At 47.4% G+C, this 23,359-nt stretch overlaps 1 protein-coding gene across 2 annotated transcripts in view; it reads left to right on the top strand.

Moving 5' to 3' along the window:
* The window catches only part of Atg9 (autophagy-related protein 9), a 63,053-nt gene that overhangs the window by 29,861 nt on the left and 9,833 nt on the right, over positions 1 to 23,359 (top strand). The window contains exons 14-19 of one of the 2 annotated variants that reach the window (XM_084595236.1): positions 300 to 366; positions 2,789 to 2,880; positions 5,767 to 5,981; positions 6,868 to 6,973; positions 15,300 to 15,490; positions 15,994 to 16,010. In XM_084595236.1, the coding sequence (XP_084451362.1) occupies positions 300 to 366; positions 2,789 to 2,880; positions 5,767 to 5,981; positions 6,868 to 6,973; positions 15,300 to 15,490; positions 15,994 to 16,010 (688 nt within the window). The remainder of the gene's footprint in view (positions 1 to 299; positions 367 to 2,788; positions 2,881 to 5,766; positions 5,982 to 6,867; positions 6,974 to 15,299; positions 15,491 to 15,993; positions 16,011 to 23,359) is intronic. The other variant, XM_084595237.1, reaches the window with a different exon arrangement.

The raw sequence follows: 23,359 nt of genomic DNA, 5'->3' as shown, positions 1-23,359 counted from the left end.
ACAAAGCGCTGCCACCAACAACTGGCGAGAATGGGCGACGCCAAGTGCATGTTCGGGAAGAGCAGCCGGCCATGCTTACTGCGCATATGTCTTGTGCGATCGTTTGTTGCTGGCTCTCTTGGGAGTGCTTTGCAAAGTGCAGCAGCCACACGGTGACGTATTCCCTTAAACAGTGGACCGTAGTTGATGTGCTGTCAAGGTTTTTTTTTTTCTTTTTCGCCTTGTAATCGCCACTCCGCATGGGTTAGTACGGAGTTCCATGGCTGACATCCATGCATTCCTGCTGCGTGCTTTTCCAGCTGACCAATCCCAACTGGGTACCGCCCGAGGGGTCCACTGCCTTCATCAGCAACCTCAAGGACCGTGGTCAGTGAAGTGCTCTCTCTCTCTCTCTCTCTCTCTCTCTGGCACCTTTTCTTAATATTCAGATTTATCTATTTTTCTTCCTTCTTTCTCATACAGGCAAAAAGTATAGAAAGTCTAACATTAATTTTATGTGCACGTAATTCAACTTAATTTTTAGGCTCTTTCAAGGACACAAAATGTCCCTCACTAAACATTCTTGTCGAGAAACCGTTTGACAACAATGCACAGCACACAGTAAGTAAATGTTGACAGGACAGGGACAACACTTAGTATCTATATTTGTTGTGTGCTGCATGTTGCAAAATGAAGCACCGTATTTACTCGAATCTAGGCCAGCCATGGTTCTAAGCCGAGACCCTGAAGTTAGTTCACAGAAAAAAAGTAACTTACCTCGATTGTAGGCCGACCGAAAAACTGCGAACAGGAAGTACGGCACGCAAACAACATTTATTTACATTATCCTGCTCAGTCGTCGTCATTGCTGACTTCCTTATCGCTAGGCTCCTCGTAGAGCGCACAGTCTTCGGTGCCATCAAGTGCATTGGAAATGTAGCACTCGCGGAATGTGCGCACAACTAGGCTTTCCGGGTTATCATCCCAGGCTGCAGAAATCCAACTGTCCACGACTCCCAGCGATGCGCGCTTTACACGAGCTGTCAGTGTGAGCTCTCGCTCTTCACCAAGCCAGTCCACATATTATTTGCGCAGCCGATCCTTGAAAGGCTTATTAAGGCATACATCTAGAGGCTGTAACTGGCCTGTCATGCCGTCAGGTATGATAGCGATGTCTGTACCAGCTTTGGCAAGTGCAGCTTTTACGTCGTCAGGTTAGTGGCCACAGTAAGAGTGAATGTGTGGACGAGGAGTGAATGTGTGGCCAAGAGGGCCCCTGCACGCCACTCCCAAGCTATTTTATCCACTCCTCAATCATTTCGCTCATCATCCACTCATATGTATTAGCGCGGACGATCACATTCCTAGGAAACACTTCCCGAGCTGGAATCTTCTGTTTGAAAATTACTTAGGCGGGCAGCTTGTGGCCACCCGCCGAGCAGCGCAGCATCACCGTCATGCTGCTGCTTCTCATATCTTGCCAAGCGCACTTTTACCTCTTTCGCACCTTTCTCGTTGACGGTGTACGCCACTGGCATGTCAAACCATACAGACGTTTGGTCAGCGTTTCCCATTTGCCCTAGGGCGTAGCTGTTCTCCATCCTCTTCTTTATGATGGGTCCTGAAACGAAATCAGCTTCTTTTCGAAATTGCTGGCAGCTTTTGACAGATAGACGTGCGACGTCGGAGGCTGAAGCCAAAGCGTTTCATGGGCTTTTGCAACCAGCCCTGACTGGCTTTGAACTGGTCCCGTGGAATGCCTCGCACTCTTGCCAGCTCTCTTGCTTTGGCTTGTAGCACTTCTGTGGTCACTGAAAGTGCCACTGCTCTGTGCAACTTGATGAACTGTCAGTGCTGGCACCACTTTGGGACGGCGGCCTTTCTTCGGTCCTGTGAAAGTCTTTCTCGTTGTGGCACAAGCAAAAATTTCATCACGCTGCTTCCTCCAATGACGAACATTTTTTTTTTTTCATCCACGCCGAAGTCCCACCCGGCTTGAAGATTTGACTATTCTTCTGCATCGAGTATAACTTTTGCTTAAGGTGGCGCTATAGTGACACCTCCTCCTTGGTGCTATAGTGTCGGGGAAAAAAACCGCACATATATAATCTCCCGGAACGCACCTGAAGTGCCAGTGCTCGTGTGTGTGCTTTGGCCGGCGTTGGCTATGGCTTGTCTTTGGTTGCCGTTCCGTGGGGGCGCCACCTGCGTGCTTCTTTTATTTTTTCTTATTTTATGATTACGAGACCCCGAGACAAAATTCTCAAATCTAAGCCGACCCCAGAGTTTTATATCTCTTTTTTTAAGAAAACTATCGGCCTGGATTCGAACAAATACGGTAATCGGACCTTATTGTGAGCTGATAGCCCCTAAGCAAATGCTGCTAGGATTCATCACATTTCTTGTTTCTTGGTGTTCACTAGAGCAGTGAAAACCTGCACAGCAGTGGTAATGTTGGTGTTGACAATAAAGCTTTCGTAATTTCTAAAAAAATTAAAGTTAATCATAAGGTTTTTATCCACGAAGGAGTGCATTTTGTCTATCCAAATTATTGCACAGTTTAGAAAAATGCTGTGAGGAACAGAATTCACTGAATTGTGCCAAGATTCTTTTCTAGCCCTGTCACAAATGAGTCGAGCATTATTATAGCAAATGTGTAAAAAATTAAACAAAACTGTAGTTCAGAACATAAACTGAAACTCTCACTAAACAGGTGTAGTATTATCAGTGAGATAGTGAAACAACTGCAGTGCTTTTGTGGGCCTTGGTCTTTTTGCAGGATGTCATGATTCTTTTTCCTCTCGTGCAGTATGCTCCGAAGCAGCACGTCTACCAACCCTGTGCCGAGAAGACAACGTCCTGTTCCACTCCCTCAATTCGCTATCAGGCATCAATGTTGGGGTATGTTGTCAAATTGTAAAAGTGTTTTAGTATTTATTGTTGGGTGCGATATCTCTGCACTCTTAGATATTCGGGTAGGTTTTTTAATTTGACACGAAGGTGAAACAGTGTGTTAAATAATTTGATTGAAATAACTTCCAGTTCTTCGATATAACATATCAATATTCATATATGGGCTGCACCGCCTGTCGTCCTGCATGTAGGTCTGTCTACCTGGGACTGTCGGCCCATGGTGCCTCGGCAACCTCTAAGTCGCCTTCTGTGCTTGGCATTTTCACCAGAAAGAACGAGATTGTGTACTTGAAAATCTAAAGAAAAAATATTTTAGATTATTTTACTGAGAACACATCCCACTAAACCCCATGCTCCTTTTAGGTGAACAAGCACTAGTTTATTCTGCATATTTTCAAGTTCCTCAATGATGCAAACATTTTAAACAAACTATAACAGCCAAGGTATGCAATTATCAATCTATATAATCAGTTTTAACCTTATGTTTGACGCAGCATAGCCTTTTTTGCTTTGCGCCATAAAACCCAATATAACTAACTTCTTGCACTCAACATGTCCGCGAAGCCGTATGTCTCCCTTGCACTTCGCTGCTCCATCTTCACGTGTTCAAGACTACATGACTTGGAATACAGTCGAACCTGGATAATTTGAATTTTGGTTGTAACGAACTCGCTGTATATCCCCTTGAAAATCCCATGTAAAAGTATAGGAAAGCTGCATCGTATATCGAACTCAAATTCACCGGTCATGCGATATATCGAACTCCGCACCACGCACTGGACGGTGCACCTTCCCCAAAGATCATCGCATCACCTTCAACCGTTCGCCGCGTGACGTTTTCAAGCCACGCGCCGAAGGAATGAGAGGGCACAGCTCGGCGACGGCCAGTCTTGAGCAGCACTGCGCCTTTTCCCTGAAGGTGCGCATCTGCGGTGATCGTTTGTCGTGCACTGGCACATGACATTTGTAAATCATGTGCATGCAAGAACGAGAGGAAACCAATGCAGCCGTACTGTTGGGGAGAGGGGAAAAACTCGATAGAGCGAAGCGCAAGGGTGTGCCCACTCTTCTAAGCTTTATCTCTCCCTTTCCTCTTCCTTTTCTGGTCTTCCTTTGCAGCAGCGTGCACTATGCATGCGCGGACAAGCCAACTCAGCCAAAGCCACCTAGACTGCTCAGCCCATTGCAGATGCTTTCTCCAGTGTTTGTTGTGAATGCTCTGCGCGCGGCTGCTGGTACGATGCGCGTCTCGTGTCGTCATGCTGAAAATGCATAAGCTATGGCGGCTGCAGACGCTAAGCAGCAGCAGATTTTTTTTTTGCGAGAGTCGTTCATTTTTGCCATTGTGCTGAACGTGCGGCGTAGTGTATGCTATGGCGGCTACAAACGTTAAGAAGCGACAATTCTTTTTTTCCTTATGAGCTGACCATCGTCATTGTGCTGAACGTGCGGCGTGGCGTATGCTATGGCAACTGCGAACGTTAAGAGGCGGCAGCTTTTTTTTTTTTTTTTGTAAGAGTCGTCCACTCTTGCATCTGTGAATCAATGAAAGCACGTGGTCAGCTGCAATCATGACAGCGGCTTTTAGCATTAGCATTGTTCGCTTAAAACGGCATTTGCAGTTATCACGCTTTCCAATGATTTTGTGGCAGTGGTCTACGCCCACCTGATAAATTGAACCAGGCTTGTGCAATCAAGCCATCACGGGCACTCTGTCAATTTCGCTCCCCGCCACTGCGGGATCTGTCAAAAGTATAGTGAAAAAATAAACACGCTGCGACGTTATCGCTGCGCAGCATCTTGGCGTGCTGCCAATAAATGAGCTGTAGAAGCGACGGCCGAAACGGAGGGACGCGCCACCTAACCCTTTTTTTCAAATTCTTGGTGGCAAAAGTAGGGATTGGGTTCATTATGACTGTGGGTTGATTGCGGGAGAAGTACGGTATCACTTTTCACGATTGCGGCGTCTCAAGCAGATTTCTGTATATCGAATTATCGATATAGTATCGAACTATTTCGTGATCCCCTTCGAGTTGTATATATCCGGGTTCGACTGTAGTTGAGTTTTGCAACTTTTGGCTACTGTTGATGATTTTGGTAGTGGCAACTGAGAATGCTACACGTTCGCAACAGTGCGTGTATGATGTGTGAACCATTGAGGAACATCAGCACCACGGTTTAGGAGGGCTCTTTCAGCTTGAATTTTGCTTTAACTGATCAAATTTTCGACCCCCTTGAAGTCGCTGTTTACAGCATTTTATTGTATATATTATGAGGGCTTAGAAATTGGTGTCAATTCAATGGCAATCAGTTTCAATGTGTTGGAAATATCAGGCACTCTTTTCCCTTACTGCTAGGGGCATGTCATGGTGCTGCAAGAAGTCGGAATAGTTGAGCAGATCAGTGAAATCGGAGGTCCAAATTTTTGGTTGGAGACTGTGCTCAAGCCTTTGAGCTTCGCAATAGAAATTTCTTCATCTCTGGTGTGAATGCATTTAGTTTTTCACCTTGGGAATGGTAATTGTTTCCTTTCTGGTGCAAGCGCCTTGACTACATCGATGAGGGTTGAGCAATGCTGAGGAAAATTAACAAGCCAGGGTACACACGACATGAAAACATGAAACGGGCATTAAAAACTACACATTTTTGAGTGTAGGGATTGTGGGTGCTTTCATAACGCGAGTCGATCCAGTAAATGAGAAATACAATGTGAACTTTGTTCTTTGTACAGTGCACTGAATATTTGGCATTTTTTGCAACCATACAATAGAGGTGCATACCGAAGGTCCAGAAATGCTAGCAATGCACTTCTTGGCTGGGTCACTGCGTTATCTCTCCCGCTGCCATTGCATCATGCCTCCCACCTGTGTGCAGTACTCGGAACTGGTGTCGAGTGTGCTTCGGAACAATGGCGCCCTGGGAGGTGAGATCGGTGCGGGTCTGGCGGCATCGCATCTCATGGTACGCAGTGACTTAGGCTCGACGACTGTGGGTGCTCAGGGAGCGGCAGCGGGCGAGCGCATTCGCGGTGGCATCTCGCGGGCTGAGGGGCCCCTCACCGCGCCCAGCCACACCAGTCTGCTCAACAGGTGGGTCAGCTCGGTGTACTCCTAGCCTGTGTGGTGCTAAAGAAGGGGCGTGGGCCTCTGAGCACTTTGTCCACTTCAAGCATTCTTCTTTTGAAAGCAGCGTGCTGCACTACTGAGAGCTAAAGACTAAAGCAAGTGTGCGAATTGCAGCCAAGCTGTGACTTTCGTTTTTGCCAATGAAATTTCCCCGGCATCTAATTTTTTTGCTGTGGGTAACATGATGTGGCAGGCGGGTGGTACTCTTGTACTAGCATTGACGATGGTAGCAAACCGCCATGTACGGTAAAACCTCAATAAATCAAACTAGGTTCATTTGAAAATCCTGGATAATTTAAATTGGCTGCCTGCATGAGATCTAATTCATCCTTGTGCGCTTCGATGGCTGCATTGTTTCTTTTATTGTACACTATGGTTGGGGGGATGTCTGTTGCAGTGACCTTTTTATTTTAGCTGTGCAGGAATTCTAGTGATTTTGATCATAATAGTAGTACTTCATTCTACAACAGTGCCTGCTCTCGATTGCTGGTGTCCGTGCTGCACACCTCTTTGTTGTGCCACTCTGATCATTGTGCCACTCTGACCATTGCGCGGTTTTCCTTGCCGTCGCCAGTACCACTCCGGAGAGGAGACCGGCTGTTGGAATGAGGAGATTGACACAGGAAAGGATTGACCCGTTGGTAAAGCCTCCGAGTAAATGTTTTTATTGCGAATTAATTTTTTCAGACTGTCAGAATTTTTTCAGGGATTCATCATGCGGCGGAAAAGTTTCGACGAATTTTTTTCAGTCGAAATTATCGTATGTTTGTCCGTGTGTTGCTACCTCAGTCCCTCGTTACCTAGTCTGGGCTGCCAGGTGAGACATGCCTGTTCGTTTACTCCCTTGCAGCATCTGCGTCAACAATGACCCGTACAGTTCGTCCGTGGTGGGTGCCGAGGTGTCCCTGGAGTCCACCGCGGCCAACATGAGCTTCAGCACCCTCTACATGCATGAGGTGGGCACAACAAACTTCCCTGCTTTTCTCTCCAGCATGTGTAGGTGAAACTTGAGGCACCAACTTTTTCCCCTTTTTTTGAGATCCATTGACCTGAACAGGTGAGTATTGTTTGTTAAAATGCCCCTTTACCCTTGTTGTGTGTGGCCTTGCAGTTCTAGCATGCTCAGATTAGCGTGTGTGAACTATGTACGTATGAGCTATGTAAGCTTTGCCACAAATTCTTCCTCATTTGGCTAGATTTATCGATTGTTTCTTGGCTTATGTCCTTCCATTGAGCTTGTGACTTGCTAAGCTTGCTGAGCTACAATTCTGATTGCTTTTCTCTTGATAATAGCAAACTAACCTGAGTAGAGCCAGCAATAAATAATGGTGCTCTTGCAAATCTTTAGGGCAGTTCAAGAGAATGAAATTAGCTTTGACAGGCATGTGCAGTGTTTCTTTTTTTTTGTTTCTTTAGGCACATACAAACTTGTTGTTGCCCCTCACAGTTTTCACAGCTCGGATTATTATTCGGACAGCATTTTAATATTCTAACCTCGTAGGTAAACTCATTTGGGATAACTGATGAACTACTTGAAGTGCCACCTTTCGAGTCTAAAAACACTGGTAATATCTGCTACAGTAAAACCTCGTTGATACGTTGTTGCTTTTTTTAATGCTGGGGAAAACCTTATTATCTGGGAGAACGTATGATCAGAACTGCTTAATATTAAAAAAAAATTAACTGCTGAATGTATACAAAGGCATTTAGAATTTAGACTTTCACTGCTTAAAAGTGTAGATTAGCATTTGTAGATATGAAGTATGCACAGCTCGTTTTTTAGCGCTCATAGAATTCAGTCCATATTTGTGTTGTCCTAAGCACAGAAGAGAGTTAGCAACAGATTTGGTTGGTAGAAGAAATGACAAGCTGGGATCGCTTCCTTGGTTGATTTCGGTTGCTTCGTCCCCTTACACCAGTGACGTGGAGAAGCCATTGCAGTGGCACAGTCGCCGCGCTTTTGCTCATGCCCCTCGCGTAATGAACCCCCCCTCTCTCACACACACACACAGGCACTTTTGTCAGTGAGAATTTGAAGAAAAAAAAAAAGAAAAAGAGAGAGTTGGTTAGTGCATCCCCCTCCGTTTCGCGCCGTTACCGTCACATTCGCCGTGCATTTCCTGGCAGCGTGCCAAGATGCTGTGCAACGATAACATCATTATGTGTTTACCTTTTCACCATAGCGGTTGTGGGAGGGAAAAGAAGCAGGGGGTGGGGGGGTTGGGGGATGGGCAACTCAGCATAGTGCCAGTGCTCGTCTGGTTGTGCAGGCCTCCTCTTCACTTTGCCATGTTGCGTTTGGGTGGGTGCCATCCAATGCCACGCAATCGCGTGATATTGTCATCATCATCAGCCTGACTATACCCACTGCAGGGCGAAGGCCTCTCCCATATTTCTCCAATTAACCCGGTTCTGTGCTAGCTGCATCCACGTGACCCCTGCGAACTTCTTTACCTCATCTGCCCATCTAACTTTCTGCCACCTCCTGCTACGCTTTTCTTCCCTTGGAATCCAGTTTGTTACCCTAAGCGACTATCGGTTATCCTCTCTTCGTACTACATGTCCTGCCCATGCCCATTTCTTCTTCTTTATTTTCACACCTTTTTGAGCGAACGGTGAGCTAAAAGCCTGGCAAAGCTGCGAACGCTTAATCTGCGACATCAGGTTGCACATGTTCTGTAATGTTGGCTCTGGCAGCGCAACGACAGCTCGTGAACACTGGTCACACAGCATGCATTCAGACCTTCCGCCTTACGACTGGCCCAGCATAACGGTGACAAATCATTGACCGCTTGCTTTCGTTTGACTCATGGGTGGAAGAATGGACGACTGTCGCAAAAAGATTCATCGCGTGATGATTTTGCTTTTTATTCGGAAACTAGCAGCGCCCCTCCGACGTCATAGCCTTTCATGGGCATATGCTGGGACCGTGCTGACTGAAATACTTATCCATACTTCCGAATGAACGGTAGTCAAATTAACATTGAAGGTTGCGCAGAAGAGAGCAGGCACCCGCAGCCGCGTACGCTATTCGCCGGTGCCGCCAGCCGATGTGCCGGTCATGGTGCCATTTCGCCTTTATCCTCTCTTCCATGGTTTTATCTGGTTTCATCTTCTGCCCCCGTTTTAGATGTTCGCAGTCTCTAACTATGCCTCTCTATAGCGGAGGCCTTTATTTGGCCATGTGCTGGGTGCCAGGCTGCCCAGATGCGGCGGCGCATATACTCCATTTCATACATCAGGTGCAACGCAGCGAAAGCTACGCAAGTAGTCTGCAAGAAAAAAAAAAGGAGGCGTATCACTACGCGCTCGTTCTGTGGCCGAGTGGTTCCTGCGGAAACGGGCTCTATTCCGAGCATACACGTTTGCAATAACTTGGTTCGCATACCTAGACATCTTCGTAGTGCGGATCATGTAGAAAAAATGCGCGCCGAAGAACCATTTTCTCAAAAAGAAAAGCGCAGCGTGGAGGGCATAGCCAGCGCCATCTAGTGGCACAGCTGACAAGGTAGCGGGGCAGTGAAAACGCGACACTAACGAAAACGACATAAAAAACATACAAATTCACCGAATCTGATCCTTTCTCCCTAAAAAAGGTGCTCTTTATGAAGTTGATGGCAAATGTAGGATGTATTAAGCTTGCAGACAAAATAACTATTATTTCCTCTCGTCAAGAGCAGGCACTATTTTTCATCACGAATGCGGAGAGCGCAAACAAGAGCTGTAGCTTTGGCAGTGTTGCACTTGATGTATGAAACGGAGTATACAGTCGAACCTCGATATATCAAACAGCACGGTGATTGCAAAATAGTTCGATATAGCCGGAATTCGATATACAAAATCACGTAGAAAACGCGTCAAAAACTAGTACAAATCAATCAATGAACCAATCGTGGCACAGTGGCGCAATAAATACTCACTTGAAGTTTCAAACAAAGTATTTATTCCTTTGGCTTAAAGTACTGTAGCAGCGTAGCTTGCTTCAAATTGGCAACCGCGTGCTTAACTACGGCATCCTCAACGTAGCCTAAACGGTCCACAAGCGATAGTCCAGCGCCTTCTATTGCGCCGCAGTAGCGGCGTACAAGGTCCAAAGCAGCTACAGCCTCAGTTGGAGTCGGGAGCGGGGCAGCGCTTACGGGATCAACCTCGGCAGCGTCTTCGTTTGGCCGCTCAGCAGTAACTTCCGCCGCAATCTCTACATCTGTCAACTCCGCCACTGTTCCGGTGCTGTCATCACCGCCAACGAAGTCATCAATGCACATGCTGTGTGGCTCAGCACCGACAAAGCGCTCCAACTGGCTCCAGGTTTCTTCGAGCTGGCATTCTTCCTCTGTGCCGTCGTCCAACGCCGATTCTTCAGTTGCTTGCTCGGAAGCTTCTTCAATGCGGCTTACAAAACCCGCATGCCGAAAGCAGTGAACTACTGTCGACTGCTTGACGCTGTCCCACGAGGCTTTCAGCATTTGAATGGCACCCAAAAGGTCTATCTTTAGCTCTTGGCCCATCTGCAGCTTGAGAAGCAAAATGTCGATCAGCCGACGTTTATAAATGGATTTGAAAGCGCGAATAATGCCCTGGTCCAAGGTTGCAGCTTCGACGTCGTGTTCGGCGGCAAAAACTTAATTTCAATGTTGCTCAGCTGGACATCAGTGTGGTGTGCTGTGCAATTGTCAACGATGAGGCAAACCGTCCGGCCTTGACGCGCCAACTCCGAGTGCCATGCCTTCAACCATTTTTGGAATATCTCCCGAGTCATCCACGATTTCTTGTTCCATGCGTATGTCACCGGAACACTGGGGCAGTTGCGCATGCATCTCGCGGTTTGGAACTTGCCTATGACAAGTGGCCGCAGCTTCGTGCTGCCGTCCATATTCGCAGCCAACAGAACTGTAATACGAGCCTTGCCTTGCTTGCCGCCGTGGCACTTGTCTCCGCGCGTGTCGAGCGTTTGTCGCGGAAGCATTTGCCAGAACAGACCCGTCTCGTCAGCATTGAATATCTGATTGGGCTCATACTTGACGAGAATCTTGGGCCACTCTTCTTCAAGCCACTTCTTGATCTCGCCTTCATTGGCGTCCTCAATTTCCCCCGAGACTGTCTTCCCGACAGTGTTAAAGCGGGCCTTAAAACGTTGCAGCCAACCGCTGCTGGCATTGAAGTTCTCGGCACCGAGAATGAACGCAAAGTTCTTGGCCTTCTGTTGTATCATCGGTCCCGATACAGGAATATTCCGGGCCCTTGCGTCGATGAACCATTTGTGCAGCGCCTTCTCGTCTTCAAAGGCAGCTTTGCGCACCCGCCGCACGCCTGAGTGCTGGTTTTGTTCCGCCTTGGCCTTTATGTCACTCTTGTTTTTCAGCAGAGTGCTCAAAGTGCTCCTCGGTATGCTGAAAGCTTCGGCGACGGTTGACTTTTTTTCACCATTTTCAACGCGGCGGATCACTTCCAATTTCGCAGCAAATGTCAGGTTCGTCCGCTTCTTCGCGTTCGCAGCCATCACAACACCGACCACGCCGTGACAGGCCTAGGCCACCTAGGCTGCCTAGGCCACACACGATAACGACTGGCGCAGCACAAGTGACGGCGCCGAGACGCGGTTAGTCGTTGACAAACTAAATCATTCTAGCCACCCTAGCCCGGCCAAGCCGCCGCGTGCATACGCCGCTACGTTCAAATGGCGCCCTCGGCGCGACCGATGTATGCAGCGATCGTGCGCAGCAGTCGCGAACGCCCATCGCGCCGCCGCTATCTTCGAGGGCGTTGAGGGAAAGCTCGCCTCCTGTCAACAGAGTGCACATGGTTTGGGGTGGCGGAGTTCGATTTATCCATTTGGCAACCGACGCCGTTCGAAATAAAAAATTAAAAATGCATGCGATTTTCCGCGTGATATAGAAAGTGTTCGATATAATCAATAATTCGATATATCCATGTTCGATATATCGAGGTTCGACTGTAGTTAGAATTATCCGTAGCGGAACCGACTAGCGTTAGAATTAAAGGTCTTTTTTTGTACGCAGATCTCTATGGAGCTTGACCATGAATTATAGAGGTTCGAATTAACGAGCTTTCACTGTAGTTGTAGTTATCAAATGGTTTATCCCTATGCCCCTAAGGCACTATAAAAGGAGCCATTGCATTTCTCCTCATGAAGTCTTGTTCTACAGAAACGGGCGCCTCGTACGTTGGTATGCTTTGCCCCGCTGCACCTGTGCACTGAAGGAAAGTAACTGCAGTGGAGCGCCGCTGATAAATTTTTCATGGCGCGAACGCTCGTTAAGTTATGTCCAGTTGAACACAAAACGTATTATACGACCGTAGTTTGTCGGAATTTCGAATGTAGTAACCGAGAAATCGGGTTTTTTGGGAACATATTAACCGGGAAAAACAATAGTGTAACTCTGTGGGAGATGTTTTACTGGCCGCGATTTTGAACGTACGCAACTGGAAATTGTATGAACCGGGAACATATCAACGAGATTCTACTGTACATCACAGCGCTGCTACAATAATCTGCATGTAATGATGCTATGGTCGATTGCCTGCTTAGCCAAAACTGGTGCAACAAAGCACTACTACACAGCATCAGCGCACAATTTGAGTTTTTGGCAGCGGTTGTGCAACAACATTTTTCTTCTTTTTTGCCCAAGGATGTGGGATTGAATCCCGGCTGCAGCAGCTGCTTTTTGATCGAGGCAAAAAGCAAGGCGCCCATTTGCACACGTTAAAGAACCCCGAGATGATTAAAATTACTCCGCTACTCTCTATTACGGCACCTCTTTCTCTTTCCGCTTTCACTCCCACCTTCCTCGCCTCCCTTAAGGGGAGACGCGGGGATCAGATCGCGTAAAAAAATCGATTTTTAGAAACCACGCGTTTCAGTATCTACAACACCTAATCTACGTTGTATCAAAATGGTCTGGCTGAAAACGCACTAAAAGTGCCTGAAAAAAATAATTTGTCAGTGCACAGGGGCACGGTTTAGGTGTCCTCAGAAACAAATGACAGACTGCATTTTTCCATTCTTGTATTTATAAAGTGCAGTAAAGCCTCGTTAATTCAGAAATTCGGATAATTTGTCCTGCTCACTCCCTCCCTTCAAAAATGTACATATGTCTATGACAGCAAACTCATTAATTCGGCGCTAAATTGTGCGCGCACCTGTTAATTTGGACTGGAGACAGGCAGACGCTGCCACTGAAGCGAGTTTTCGGAACACGCATCGCTACGGCCATCATTCCCTCAGTATCAATCCAATCCAAAACTGAACCGCTATTTCAGTAACGTACGGAAGGCGGCGCTGCTCTACACTGAACATCAAGCGTGTGTCGCTACAGCCATCTATCCATCCATAACTGCATTCCGCTAACGTACAAAAGGCGGTGCTCGCTACTGTATTTTTTTTTCTTGGGTGACCAGAGCATTGGAAGCATCGGAGCGGCCATCTTTTACATTACTGTGACATCCTTTGTGTTGTGTCTGTGTGAAAAGTTCTGTGCCAGGGGACCCTAGTGCTACTGCTTTCCGTCGCGATGATGGTGCTGGCAAAACGTGCAAAGTATGCCGCTAAGGATCTAGCAACGAAAGTGAAGATTCCTAAAGCGTTGAAGGACTGGTTTTCCAGAGAGCAGGTGATGCGTCAATTCGATGTCAAAAGAAGCACACTGTCAACCTACGTAAAAAATGACGCACAGATAATGGAAGCTTTTGAAGGTGAGAAATTCCATTCAAGTCGGAAGCGTCTGCGAACCACAGCCCACCCACCCCTGAAGGGCGCGTTGTTGCTTTGGATCTTTACTGCACGTGATTCAAAGCTCCCGTTAAGCGGACCATTGATCTGTGCACAAGCAGAAACCTATGCCCTCTGAATGAATATTGATTCATTTAAGGCCTCAGAGGGCTGGTTTGCTCGTTTTAAGGACAGACATGGTCTTGTTTTTAAGGCTGTGTGTGGTGAAAGGGGTGAAGTGGACGAGAATGTGGTGAAAAATTGGCAGAACGTCCAGCTTAAAGAACATGTGGCAGCCTACGACCCGAGCGACATTTTTAACGCAGACAAAACTGTGCTCTTCTTTAAAGCACTCCCAGATAAGACGATTATGTTCAAAGGGGATGCGTGCAGCGGCAGAAAAAGAAGCAAGGACCGAGTGACCGAGCAAATATGACAGGCACACTTCTGGTCATCAGGAAGGCACGGAAGCCTAGATGTTTTTACAACGTTAAACACCTGCCTGTGGAGTACCGAGCTAATCGAAAAGCTTGGACTACGTCGGAGATATTCCGTGCCTGGCTGCAGGACCTTGACCGACGTTTCAGCGCGAAAAAAACGCAAGGTGCTTTTCGTGGTTGACAACTGCACCGCCCACTGCAACGTCTCCAACCTGCAGGTGATACGGCTCGTGTTTCTCCCTCCGAACACTACCGCCGCCCTTCAACCTATGGATCAAGGCGTCATCCAGTATGTAAAAAAAAAAATATCGCAAGCAAGTGCTGGAGCGTATGCTTCTTTGTATGGACCGGAAGCAGGCGTGCGTCATTACGCTTCTGAGTGCCATACATATTCTAGCTCACGTGTGGACACACGCCAGGAGAAGTGGTCGCGAACTGTTTTCGTCACTGCAGATTTGTGCACTCTGGCACAAGCTTGGAGCCTGCAGCGCTAGTAGCAGAGGCAGACGACGACGAGTCATCCATCGACCTGTTCCCCACCGAAGTGAACCTCGCCGACTACACATTCACCGATGACGGCGTTGTTGTCGCTGGCCAATTGAGCGATGGCAAAATAATCAGCGATGCCCTCGATGTGGCGGATGAGGTGTCCGATGATGAGGGCTCGCTCGATGAGCACGGCCCGTGTGATGAGCCCCCGGTGCGTCATACCGCTAGAGAAGTCGCGAATGCTCTCGCAGTTTTAGAGGACTTCTGCTACGGTGCTCCTGGCAACACGCTCGCCCTGGAAGGATTGTTCCATGTCCGAAAACTGGTCTTCACTACCCAGCTTTCCCCGAAAAAGCAGACATGATTACAAACTTCTTCACGAAGTAAAGGTATGCAATAAAAAAAAAAAAGATGATATGCAGTTTTTGTGGCACATTCGGATAATTCGGACATTTTTTTCACTCCCGTGAGATCCGAATTAACGAGGTTTTACTGTATGAAAAGTGTGGATTGAAAGGTGGTATTAATGGGACTATCGTGACTGCTCTCACAGCTTTCGCTCGTATCACTAGGTTCAAGCCATGCTTAAACCTCAATTTTTCGTTCTGCATCTCTCCTTGGTAGCTGCACCAGCGACTGCTGCGGGGCATGCCGGGGCGTGCCACCATGGGGCCCACGCCTCCTCCTGCCCTGGACCCAGAAGCGCACTCCCGCCTGGTTTGGCAAGGGTTGCCCCACATCCTGGAGTCCCCCCAGGAGGGGAACGGGGAGGAGGGTGCTAGGCATCAGGCGCCCCCGCCCCTGCACAGGCCATGGTAAGAAGAGAGGGAAAAACGGAGGAGATTTCGCATGGGCTTTCCCAAAAAAACGTCGGCATGTAGTGACCATTCTAGTGCAGTTCCCCCCTCCTCCCTCACCGCAACTTTTGTTTTTCAAGAACTTAGTGTAACGATAATGCTTAGCCTAACAATGCAGATTGCAGTGTCTTCATCAACCGGTCTTCATTTTTATAGGTGATTGGTCAGTTTGGTGAAAACGTTGAGAAAACTGTTTAGCGTTGCACAGCTACCGTGTGCTGCGTTGGCTGCATAATATGGCTGCATACAGGGCTAGCTTCACATGAGTGGAATATAGTACTGACTGCTGCATGGTCTGCGCTACTGCTGCATTTATAGGTGTGCTGGAGGTAGAGGTCACTACCAGCTATAGTGCCTTTTTCTTTGCTTTTTGTTGTGTATGGCTGACGACGACTGGTCTTGTTGCCTGGCACAAATTTTGACACTGTCTTGTACGTTCTCTCTTTTTTCTATTCATTTAGCACATCGTCAGTCGTCGGTAAGTTGACAGTTTTGCTTGCAGTGTGTGTCATGTGCACTTTTCTCTGCTTGTGCATGCATGTGTGTGCATGTGTTTTGTGTGCAAGGTCACTACAGTGGGACAGTGAGCTGAAGTTGAGGTGCCAGTGCCAGCATAAAGCTGGCATTTAGTCAATCCTAGATATACCGAATTATGACTTGCATCGAACAGTTAAACAACCTCTTTAAAAAGTCCCGTGCAAAAGTATAGCACCATTAAACATGTTTTACTGGACTCTCTTAAATGGAGCATTTGATATATCAATAATGGCACTCCTGAGATCACTTTTTGCATACGGAGAAGTGTTTAGTACATACTGGCTGTATAGTTACTGAAGCTAACTGGTAATAAGAGGACAACAGGAGTGCTACAGGAGGGCAACAACGCACATTTTGGCTTTTCTAGCCACCAGGAGGCACTGTAAAACAGCGTGATGAGGGGAACATATCAATTGGTTGAACACAACCTTTGGTCTGGCGGCACAGTCCAAGGCAATAGCATGTAAGGGAGGACGCGCCCTTTGAAAACCGAAAAATCTCTAAACAGTCTATTTTTAAAAGATTATATATTCCAGTAGTATGTCTTATAACCGATCCTTTCTGTAATTATCAATGCCGAACTAGTCTTAGAACTACAGGAAATTAATCCGCCATGGAGCTGCGAGCAAGCACCGAAAATTCCCAAACGTGGCACGTGCGCCATTCCTCTCCCATCGAACCGAGCGCCGCCATCTTGGTCTTCTTTTGTTTGTGAATTCTGGCGCCTTCTTTTACTTCTTTCGAGTTTCCTGCGCTCGAATTCCAAGGCTGTGATTGGGCAAAGCGCGCGCTCCACGAAAACCCGGGGGATTGGGCGACTGCTATTGGCTGCTGCGCCCGCTGATGTGATGGTCTCCGCCAGCTACCCCATGCGTCGTCTGCTCCGACTCTTTGCTCTCCTTATGGGCTGTCTTACAGCATTAGAAGCACCTTTTTGATATAATAAATATCAGTAATGTTATAGCATTTCAAAGTTCACTGCTCCAAATGTGGGTGCTGTGCTGTCTGATGTAGAGCAAAACTGAAAACCTTATGAAATGTAAATTGCAAAATCTGTTCGTAACATTGTGTGCTTTGCATTTTTAGCTACATGCCACAACAAAAATTACTGTTCTACTTCCAACAAAGGCGGAGATATCACTTCTGCAAATGAGGAAGAAGTCGAGAATGGGTGTTTTGAGAAAATGAGAAAGATTTAATTTTCTTTTAATCAAAAGTGCAGAAAAATATTGTGCAGTGAACTATGAGAGGATATCGCGAAGACGAAAATGAGAACGACGAAGTGCTACAGCGCTGCTCGAGCTCGCTTGTGTGTGCCTAGGCTGGCTGTATTCTTGTATTGTTCACTGTGCAGCTTGCAGAGGGCTATATTTCCTGTTGACACACTCAGTAAAACCCCTTTCAATTGCAATATTTTGCAATGTAAGTGACTAAAAGACACCAGGGATTTAGTCAGACTGACTGTGGCCACCGAAATGGCGCTTCTTGAAAGCGTGCTGCATGTCCGCAGTGGTCTTACACTTGTTTGCAGGTACCACTGCTCGGCGCTGGTCTTCCTTCACTGTTCGCTTCTTGCTTGGTGTTCCAGGTTTGACGTGCAGCTCTTTCAGTATTGCAGCAGAGATGCTGTCGCAGCCAGTATTAAATTGCACAACAGCCTTAGCCACAGTGGCTTGCACCGTGAACAGTGAGGCAGGCTGTTCTTTTGGTGCCAATGCCCATATCGGGGAGTGGAGACATTCATTGGTGTTTTGAGTGCTTCCCCGTTGGCACCGCTCAAGAAGCCCTTCATCACACAGATGCTCTTAAATGACCGACAAAGCCTCTCAGGCGTACTGAGGCAGATTGTAATGGCGCTTATGGGCTGTCTCACCCTTTGCCGGCACCCTGAGCTCGGTACTGGTGGCAATGGCTGTGGTCTGACACCAAGTCATTCGATGCTATGCGACGATAAGTGGCCATCACTGCCCTCTTCATTCCTTGCACGTCACCCTTGTGAGTCTTCAGGGTCCAGCCATAGTAGCTCATTAACTTTGCAACTGGGTCCACGGTTAGTTTGTCTTTACCACCAAGGCTCTTTAAACCAGGGCCCTTGCGTTTTGTGATGAGGTTTTGCAAGTTTGTGTTCATCCATTTCTGTACTTGATTGGTACAGTCTTCTTTCTCAACTGAAATGTACCCATACACCCGGGCTTCCTGCAGTGCAAGAAAAGCGCGGCTGTCACCATTGAGAGTAGGGTGATGTATGTCGGGTTGTGGCGTTGCAGTGATCTCTGGGAGAGGATGAGCGCAGCTTGAACTTCCATTTCAGCAGCCTTCTTGGTAGTGTCTTTCTGGCAGGCATGGCTCTCCTTCCAAACCGTGTACGGTAGATGATCTTCGCTTGGGGCACGCTTGCAACCAGTGCAGAAATTTCTCAGGACCACATAATCGAAGACCAGTCCAGTAAATAGCTCGATGACCGTGGCGCCGCCAATATGGGGCATGTGGCCATGCGTCATCCATGAACCGTCATATGACATGGCAATGTTTCCGGGATTTGCGCATGGAGCTGTCGCGAGCGCCAACATCTTCACGTGCCCCTGCCAAGTTTTGGTGTCGAGGCCACTGTGAGAAGTGTTTATTGTTGCAAAAATCATTGAGTGCCGCTTGCAGATTCCCGGTGGCTTGCATAGCGCGCGCAGCAAGGACGGTCATAACAAATGGGTTGCACTTCTCTTTTCTATTCACACTGGGCGAGCTCCACACCTTAGCAACATCACTGCAGCACACGCACGTAAGACTAATCTTCTTTATGGCGTGGCCATATTCACGTTCACTTTCCTACAGTGACGCTACCGCCGCATACTTTGCACTTCGCAAAAGACATCAACGCGTTCATAGAGTCCAAACTGACTACGAAGCCAGTGTCGATGTCTGTTGGCACGGCCGCAACATCGTCGGCGCAAGTGGCCAGCGTCGACGAAAGAACTCGTAGCTTTTCTTGGGCGTCCATTTTTCTCTGCAACAACTTTGTACGCTGCAACATTTCTGTATCGCACCGAACGCGTTCGTTTGTCGTCAATCCGGCACTTCATTGTTCAGCCTTGCCATGGATGAGGTGCGCGTAGGCCAGGGTGCGGCAATGCTTTGGTGCGGGCATCTTAACAGCCACGCTTAAGAGCTTACGCTCAGATAACTAAACTTCACCAAAATAAACTGCTACTTTTTTTTTTTTTTTTTTTTTTTTTTTTTTTTTTTTGCTACAATGTTTTCTTGCAGGGAAGCCTGCTTTCAGGGCAGTTCTGGCAATGTGGTGAAGCTAACTTGCTTGACTGAAGGCTACTGGTGTCTCACCATGATTTCCGTGCTTGTTTTGTTGCTGAAAGCAATGCTAGCTGTACCTGAATTGCAGTGAAAGATTGTGCTTATAGAGGACAGGTAGCACGATTGGGCCTCTCATTCTAGGCAGTGGCTAGTTGCAAAGCAGCCCGTGGAGGCCACTCTTTTGCTTGAGGATACATCAGCCGAGCAGGGACTGCCACCGCCTGGGGAGATACTCGCGAGCGCATGGTATCATATCACGAAATCTCTCTCCATTAACCTGATCTACGAACCATCTACCCAGTACATTCCCACCCCGCTTTAATTCATTCAGGACTGTTCTCGCCACAGTGCACCCTGTGCAGGGCATCTGAATCTGATTTCGAACATGTTATGAATAGATGCTCTGAATTCCACCCTCCAGCCTCTTTGCAACTCTCAGTCTTCGAGCAATGGAAGGCTGCAGTGTCTAGCTCTGACCCGGCTGTTCGAAAGCGGCCGACGGGCTAGGCTTTGGGAGTCGCTGGGAAGCACCAGCTTCCGGCCACAACACGTAGCCAAGAGCCGGCATGTCATTAGGATGTGCCCACTTAAGGCTCCCAACATGGCTTAGTTTTTCACCACCACCTTCTCTGCAAAGTGGGTTAGGCCTAACTACGTACAGTAAGCAGCACTTTCCTGCTATGCCAGTGGGCAGCGCCTCATCGCAAAAAGAGCTTTCCTAGGGTTAGTGCACTGTACACATACTTCTATGTCGCAGGTAATCTTGTAGTCACTGTCATGTTTTATACATTCGTGTGAAAGCACTGATCTGGAGGTTCACAGCCTAGCAATATAGTCTAATGTTTGCGTGTCTGCTTGTATAGTTCTTTCATATAATAAAAAATGAGAAAACATTTGAGTGGAGCGGATTCGAACCCAGCAATTTCTTGTGGGGAATGATTGTGGAACATTATAGCTATCGCCGCAGCTGATCACCCCGCGTCTAAATTGCAACACACTCTCTTGCTATGCATTGCACATTATCGTCTATATCAACTTTCATCTGTGCACAAAGCTTTCGCATGTCCTACTCGGTTTAACTGCATTGAAACTAGCAGTTTTTGGGTTATTGAACTCCTACTGTTTTGCAACCTGCTACAAGTTTGACATATATATATATGTTATCAACTGTACATTGTTATCGCTTCCAGTATGCTGCGGAAGTTGGCTTCTTTACAGTTGTGTTGTTGCTGGTTTCTTGCAAAACAGACCTGCATCTGGTGTGTATGCATTTTCGGGTGCCTTCTCCAATGATCTCTTCATATGCCCCCTTGCATAAATTAAGTCTCCAACCAGCTTTTCATAACCCTCTAGGTGCCTTGCAAACACCTGAAGAAATGTTATCAGGAAGTGAAATTTCACCAAAAAAGAAAAAATTGTATTTTACTTCAACTTGTATTGCTAGTGTGGTGAGGAAGCGCTGATTATTTCTGTGCACATTTGGAACCTTACCATAGCTCAGCATTCAATGGCTGTGCTGCTGGTGGCATGTTGCAGATCAATGCAAGGGATAGAGTGAAGTCCCAATGATGCCGCTGAAGGAACTGTGGTGCGCTCACCACGCAGTGGGCCTGAAACGGAGCAAACACTCCATTGGCGTTGCAGGCAAAGTGGCCAGAGCCCGAAAGCAACCTTGTAACTGGCAACATGATGCATATCGTCACATAGTGGTGGCGTGCTCAGTTGCTGAAAACGAAGAGACTGGTGTTGCACTTAATAAACTCTTTTTGGGGTGAACTTGTGCACGCAAAAAAACGGCAACGGCGATAACAGAAAGCGTGCGCGTCACTCGTCGAAGCACTAATGCCTGTTGCATTTGGCAGTGCTCAATTTAATGTCAGCATAGAAACATTTAGATAAACCAGCCTAGAGGTTTGCACAGGATCACATTCTGTGCCCGAGCCTGGCCTGGGCCCTACGCTACAGGCCTGAGCCCAGCCTGGCCCAACACCGAACGGGCCTTAGCTTGGGCTAGCTCAGCCCGGTGCTCAGACTTAAGGCCCGGGCCTTGCCCGATCCGAATCCGGATCATGAATCCAGCAGCGCTTGTTTCCCTCGCTGTTCTAACTTGTGGCTGGAATGACTAATGTGTTCTTAGCAAGAACAAGTTTTGTGTACACAGCTTTTTTGCCGAGTACTCAGTGAGCTCGTCTTGCGCACCATTTGCCTTTAACAGTGCCGGCAAGGCAGGTCATGACGGCATTGTTCAGGCTGAGCAATTACAAGGCAACTTAAGCACGGTGAATACTCTGATCATAGGAGTAATGTCCGGCTTCTACTGATGCAATATTGAGGCCAGGAGCAAGCCACAGCAGAGCCGCGAGAGGTGACAGCATGGTGGGAATCTTGAAATGGATAGTGATACATGAAATATCTATAACAACGGGGGTGCCTGGTGCACAGCCGGATCAATGTCAGATGAGAACTCGATCAGATGCTATCGCGTTGGCTGGATGCAGGAAAACGTGTACTCGGTATCGGTGTGTCCGGCCCAGCCTACCCGAAACAAATATATCCTGGGTCAGGCCGGGCCTGGCTCACGAGCTGATCCAAGTGCAGGGTTTCGGGCCGGCCCGAGCCCTTGCACAACCCTAAACCAGCCAAGGGATATTGGAAAAGTTCGGAATAATGCAGAAACTGTTGTGCTTGCCTGCAATCATTGAGGCTAATCTCGGTGCATCTCACGCTACAAAGATAACGCCACGTTTCGTGACACTAAGCTTGAACAACAGAGAGCACAAGTTCAGTCCATGTGCTGCAGTCACAGTAATAAGGCCGCATGCCGGCTAATGTAAACCAAGTCATTTCGACCATCATCAAAGCTCCAGCTGTTGACAGTGCTGTGGCAGAAAAGTTGGGGTGCAATATATTGTCATCTCCACGAAGGCTTCACTTCTTGCAAGGTTCTTTGCTACCTCTTTGCGGCATATTTTGGATGAAAGGACTCTGCACAGATGAGTTCCATGAGCTGCAATTATACTGCAATGAAATCTTGTTTACACAATCCCGCTTGATATCTTCTTTTTTTTTGTTTTGTTTTGTTTTTGGTTCCTGGTCGACACCGTATAAGGGTACTGAATATTTTTTACGTTTAATATCATGCAGGTTCATGTAACAGTAATGGTAACGCTCGTGGCTGATGTTTGACACGATTGATAGGTAGCGCATTTACTTGACAACGAGGCCGCTCCCAACTTTTTTCGTTATTTTATTTAATTTCGTAGTGCATCCCTCAGTTTTCAGACATTGTTGGCGCAGTCTGCAATGCAGTCATAACCTTTGGCAGTGTGCCAAGATGCTGCATGCCTACATGTGGACGCACTTACCTTTTGACCAGACCTTTAGGGGTGAGGCTGTCGACTAAGTTGGCAGAGTGCAAGTTTTACACTCCTTTCACAGCTTTGTCTCGGGTGTGGAACTAAGGGTTGAAACTGCTTACCCATTTCACGAGCCTCGCCATGGTGGTGAAGTGGTTAGGGTGCTCGACTACTGTTCCCAAGAATGCGGGATCGAATCCCACCCACGGCGGCCACTTTTCGATGGGGGAAAAAGCAAGGCGCCTGTGTGCTGTGCGATGTCAGTGTGCTTTAAAGAACCCCAGGTGGTGAAAAATTTCCAGAGCCCTCCACTGCGGCATTTCTCCTAGCCTGAGTCGCTTTGGGACGTTAAACCCCCAAGTCAAACTAATTGCTTCAAGAGTTTCAGAAAAGCTTGCTTGGACATTGAGGCACAAAAAGTCCAGCGCAGAGTGACAGGTTATTTCAATGCATTGTAATAAAAATAACTTCTGTGCAAAGTATTTTTCATTTGCGATCTTCTGGTAGCTCGTTTGGATTTTTTATTTTCAGCACCCGTGAAAATAATCGGGGAACTATGTGAACTCATTGCAACACTTGCTTATGTGACAACCCATTCAAAATATCAGCTCTGTCATTAGGAGGCTTT

Source organism: Amblyomma maculatum, chromosome 2, assembly GCF_055883805.1.
Source record: "Amblyomma maculatum isolate TAMU_Amacu chromosome 2, ASM5588380v1, whole genome shotgun sequence".
Lineage (NCBI taxonomy): Eukaryota > Metazoa > Arthropoda > Arachnida > Ixodida > Ixodidae > Amblyomma > Amblyomma maculatum.
Note: the sequence above shows the minus strand (reverse complement) of the source record. Positions and strands in the feature narration are given on the sequence as shown.